A 5,739-nucleotide genomic window follows, 5' to 3' on the forward strand; every position below is an offset into this window, starting at 1 on the left:
TGTACAGACCTCTGTGAAAAAAAAATCTTTCCATTAATCAAATTCTCTCTACTGTTACGGCCTTTAATCAATTGCACATGTGAGATTTGATAGAATACACAAAGTTTAGAGACAAGAAAAGCGTACTTTTCAGTGCTTCATCTGATGTTCATTTCAAGTTTTATTAGATGCTTTAAAGCAATGACTGCTTTGCAATTCAGTGACACTCGCTTCAGTTAAACGGTTCCAAGTCTGAAAGCAAAGGACGCAGGTGTTTTCTTATTTACATGTATGCAAGATTAGAACCGCGGCTATAAAACGCACAAACCGCTGAATACAGTTTAGTCATGTCACTCGAAAAGAGCTGAGAGCGAATTCAAATTCTGTTTCCTGAGAACTTAAACAAATATTAAGATACTTCCGAAAAGTCGCTATTTACCAACAAATAGAGCGTTTACAGTGTTAACAAGGACTATCGTTTTATTTTGAAAAGCACTGCTCCACTGTCACTTCGTACATATTACGCTACCATTTGGTTGGATCAGCTAGCAATATTAGTTTTGTCGAGAGAACACAAATTGTTGGTCTTTGTGATGCTAAATAACTACCCGCCGTTCCCTGGACTGCAGTACACACTTTCCTTGAAACTTGTTTCAGGCATTGCAAATAAACTGGGTGTATTATCTGATAATGCTCCTACAGTATCCCGGCATGACACAGTAACATGACCTGCATAAACGTCTCAACTGTTGGAACCCTCCCGCCATCTTCCGTGCATTGCTCTACAACTTTATTTTAGGGGCTGAATACTCGGTACTGCCACCTATATGATGGGCATGCTAATAATACAGGGCTACTCGAGTCGGAACTCGAGTTTTGAGAGCCTTGGCTTACATAACAGGCCATGATCTTCACTTCAGGCCTTCGACATGTCAAATGTCACATTTGGTGTGACTGGTTATATTTACTTTTCACTGTTATATTTAATTTGAAAGCATACCCGACTCATGCGTTTTCATTATCCAGGCGTTCATACAGTACCACATGCAAGGGCAGGTATACCTGTAACAATCCTATAACAATCAGCGCAGTAGGCTACATGATAACTTTGCTCACATCAAGCTAAATATTCCGTGATTACAAGCAAGATCGACAATGTTTTTCGAAGCCATTTTATAGTAGCCTAGCTAGCAAATTATTGTCTAGAATTCAAGTGCATACAACCTTTTTGATTTTTGCATTGGCGAAGTCATATGCTTGTGACGCCCTTTTGCACTGCCTTCGCTGTCTTCATAGATGCGTATGTTGCACTGGGCCCCTCCTGCTTAGTCTGCACAGACTCATCTCTCCATAAACATGCATATCAACACACTATATGAGGCCGCTGACCAGCATCCTGGCCATGCTCCTTTAACGTAGTACAGATCCAAATGCTGATCGCGATGACAGAATGGGGTAATGTACAACCAGACAACGGTAAGAAAATGAGTCATAACAGGGCGATGTGACCCCAACACGGTGTATGTCATACATACATTATCAGTAAAATAATGTTTTAAATTATTTCAGTAAAGCTTTTGCATATTTCTAGCCTCAAAATATACTTTCTCATCGAGATCAAAAGTATCTAAGCCTAAAAGTATTTATTTTGATTTGACATAGTTACCTCATCATCTTAATTTTAGATGCTGTAAGAGCCACATGCTAGCTGGCAGGTGAAGTGTGAGAGAAGCTTATCAGAGTGCTCTGTCATGTCTCGAAAAGGACTTTCCTACAAAGAAAAGCCAATATTTTTCCTTTTTTTTTTCTTTTTTGATAATTATGTTTGGTATGTCAACTCACGATTCTTACACTGACATTCACACCACACTGACCTACCGCTGACAAGCATTATTTAATCTCCTTCATAATAAAGAACTGTGCAGGAAGACATGCACACCAGTTCAAACATATGATAGGTTACTTAAATTATGAATTATAAACATTTGGAAAGGTCTCTTTATCCGAGTGCTAAAATATGTGTAAGGGAAAGAGTCTTTACCATCACACAACGAATAAGCAAACACGCTATTACAAGCCTACACAGTTCGTTCTACATGGCTTCCAGCACCTGTATTTAATTCTATCTAATACCTCATTCAGCACATCAGCTGAGCTAGATCAAATCCTTGACTGTTTGAAATAATGGTGCAGTTCCCCCCCCCCCCCCCCCCCCCCCCAAAAAGAACCAGGAGGCTTGAGGGCCTGTGACAGACATTTGATAGACCATAGCCAGCACTGTTTCAAAATCAGAAAACAAGTAAACCCATTTGAAGTACCACCTTAACACTATAAAGGCTAGAAAATGTACACCTAGCCTATAAGTCGACGTAATTCTGAATTCTATTTAGTTGTTATGGTGTGTCACTATTTTATTGTAATCTGTGGTTCTACCTTATTTTTGCATTACATTTAGCGCGGATGATGGGTTAAAATTTCAAGATGTAGGACAATCATAAAATGACCGTATCGCAAAATAATGGCATTGTTTTAATTATAATGAAGCACATAATACCGAATTATCACCAGTATTATGCTTACTTCGTGCTTATGTGAATGTTCGGTTTTTAGTGCGCAGTCCGTCCCTTTAAACTGGGATATACTGTATACTACGAGGGAGGGGGAGTGAGGGTCATTGAGTTCATTCGTCTCCCGTGCTGAAGCAGCGCCCTCTAAAGAGGCGATGGATTCGTGATTGCTCACTCTTATTTCATCAGGCTTGCTGGTGTTTCAATAGAAAACGATAAGTATCACATACATGAAAAGGAGAAATAACAAAGAACCAAAGCAAGGTGCCGAATGTATGTGTGACTCTGTGGCTTGTCTGACCTTTAACCAGGACACAGAAACTCGATCAGCTGATGAGTCTTTAGCCGTGGAGCTGCCATTTTCAGGTCAATCGAGGTATCTTTCAAACTTGTCGAGCGCTTAAGCTTGCTAGCTAAATAATTAAGATTACTGTGTCGACGGCGCTGTTCCAAACCAGGGATGGAGAGGAAACTGGGTTGTTCTTTGATAAGCTGTTGGAGAATTTGAGTAATTATGGCCAATATTAATACGAGAGGGATGGAAAGAGGTAGAGGACGGATTACATCAGATCCTTCACCAAGAGGCGCATACCCACATCAGTACGTTCTCCCTGGCACTCAGGGTATAGACATTCAAGAGCTTGCCTCAAAGCGGGTCGACATCCAGAAGAAGCGCTTCTACTTGGATGTGAAGCAGAGTGCGAGGGGGCGATTTCTAAAAATTGCTGAGGTGTGGATTGGAAGAGGCAGACATGATAACATCAGGAAGAGCAAACTGACACTCTCGATGTCAATGGCACCGGACCTAAGGTACTGCTTAGGGGACTTCATAGATTATTACGCGCACATCGGACTCCGTAGTTGCCAAGTGCCACGACCTGAGGAGCAGAGTAATGGCCAAGGCCGTCCGCAGGACTCCCGCAGGAGGCAGCAGGATCATCATGCACCTCCAGTCTCTCCAACCGGTTCTGCTGCATCGGACGAACACGCGCATCGCGTCCTGAAAAGTGAATCTATTGAAAGAGACAACCGAAAATACTATTTGGACCTGAAGGAAAACCAGCGTGGCAGGTTTCTGCGCATCAGACAGACTGTCAGCAGAGGACATGGGACAATGGGCTACTACGGTCAGGGTATTGAGCAGACCATAGTATTACCAGCACAAGGGCTTATCGAGTTCCGAGATGCTTTGTCGCAGCTGATTGAGGACTATGGTGATGATGAGACCGATGACCGCAGCAGGGCTAACCGGAACCACGACGAAGCACCCGAGCTTCCCGAAGCAGCTTCTTTCCGTGTCGACAATAAGAGATTTTATTTTGACGTGGGTTCTAATAGGTACGGCGTATTTCTTAAAATTAGCGAGGTACGACAGCCATATAGGAACACAATCACCGTACCCCTCAAAGCATGGGCCAGGTTTGGTGAAAACTTCATTAGATATGAGGAGGAAATGCGGCGGATTTTCACCTGTCATAAAGAGAAGAGGACTGAGGCGCGCGCTGACAGCGAAGAGCAAGAGGATTGATGCTGGCTTGCTATGATTTCTGACGGCTTGAATAATGGTTTGCACCTAGTAGAAAAGAGATCAACGTAAAGTGATAATGTAGGCTACTAGTTTATAAAATATCATGTTTTCGAACAATATACCTCTTTAATACAGTACTGTATGACTCTAGACGACTAGCACTTTTCCATTTCGCGTTGTTCGGTTTCTTTCGTTAGTAGTCATGGCGTTTATTTGAAACTAGTACAGACACGATGAAGCAAAGCTTATTCTTGCTCGATGAAAATCACGTTTTAAGTTGTTAGATCTGTCAGAGGTGCATTTTAATGGAAACAGGGAGGGAGTGGGAAAGCATGGTGACGCTGACCGCTGAACAAGCAGTGTGTGTGTGTGCGTGTGCATGAGTGTGCGCGCGTAAGTGATTTATGAGGTTAGGTCGACACGGTGAATTAATTTCACGAGTAAATGTTCATATACAGATTCACATCTTTTACATTTGGTAAATCTTATATCTGTTCGATGATTGGTTTGTCCTTTGTACCTATTATACCTATGTTTAATACAGGTTTATTAAAGGCCATGTTTAATGAGGTTAGAGTAGATCCAGAGAGAGCACCCTGTTCCCTTCAGAATTATCCCTGTTTCCAGTGTGATATTTACTTAATGCGTTTAGAGAAAAAACGAATACAGTGCAGAAATAAATGCATGTAGAATCTATCTAGATTTTTTCGAATTTAAATGAGTTTCTTGCACACTGGAGATCTCATGTGTTGCCCCCAAAATAATAATTATGTAGACTTTATCATGTCTTAAATGATTATGGAGTACCCACTACATTCAAATTACACACAATACCATTTTGTTAGCTTCAAGGTACTGCTGATTATCTAAAACCTAAATGAAAAGTTCAGAATTATGAAGTCAAATTTGGATTTTTGAAGCACTTAGATCTTCCTTTATGGCTACCAAAAAGTTTGATTTAATTTGTCACCACCACGTGATACCTTGTCAAAGAGAAAATGGTCTCAGAAAACTCAGTTTTTATAATACCCTTAATGAACATGATTAATTTTTGTGTATTAAGCCATGCAGACGTCTGAAGAACTCTGGATGCCTGGGCATTCCGAATAGGTTACACCAATACTCACAATCACTAGAGCAGGCATGGCCAGTGCAACATCAAATGATATTTACGTTTAAAACCCTCTCTCAACCGGAGAGTCAGTCTCATGCTACCCTCTCTTTAAATAATCTCAGTAATTCAGTTTTTCGTGTCTATGAGTCGTTCACAGGACAGTACGTTGAGTAAGTTATACCCAGAGGCAGTGTGAGGTCATGGTAAACCCAAGGAGCTATTGTCGCAACCTATCTATATGAACTTACTTTCTTTTGAGAGAACTTTCTATACTACTTTGAGCATACATTGTAAAGTTGTGTTTTGTTCTCTGTTAGTACTAAAGGGTAGCCTACACTGCAGGAAAACAAACAACAGAGCTGTTGTTCTGTCTGAGGTACTCTTGCCACTTGCATTATTAGAAAATATTATGTTAGGTAATTTAATTTCTATATGTTTGTAGACCAAATAATGGAAGAACATTAATAACATTTGAAGAAAATTAATGGTTATTACCACATGAAGTAATTTATTTCAGTTGAACCAAAAATTATTTTTGTGCTGTATAGCTG

General features: G+C 40.7%; 1 protein-coding gene across 1 annotated transcript; it reads left to right on the plus strand.

The window, feature by feature from the left end:
* Positions 1-2,961: 2,961 nt before the first annotated feature.
* On the plus strand, positions 2,962-4,074 carry purg (purine-rich element binding protein G). Its single transcript, XM_030769175.1, has one exon. It carries the CDS (start codon positions 3,061-3,063, stop codon positions 4,072-4,074), a length of 1,014 nt encoding a protein of 337 aa, XP_030625035.1. The 5' UTR covers positions 2,962-3,060.
* Positions 4,075-5,739: the final 1,665 nt, after the last annotated feature.

The sequence above is a fragment of the Chanos chanos genome, chromosome 3 (assembly GCF_902362185.1).
Source record: "Chanos chanos chromosome 3, fChaCha1.1, whole genome shotgun sequence".
NCBI lineage: Eukaryota > Metazoa > Chordata > Actinopteri > Gonorynchiformes > Chanidae > Chanos > Chanos chanos.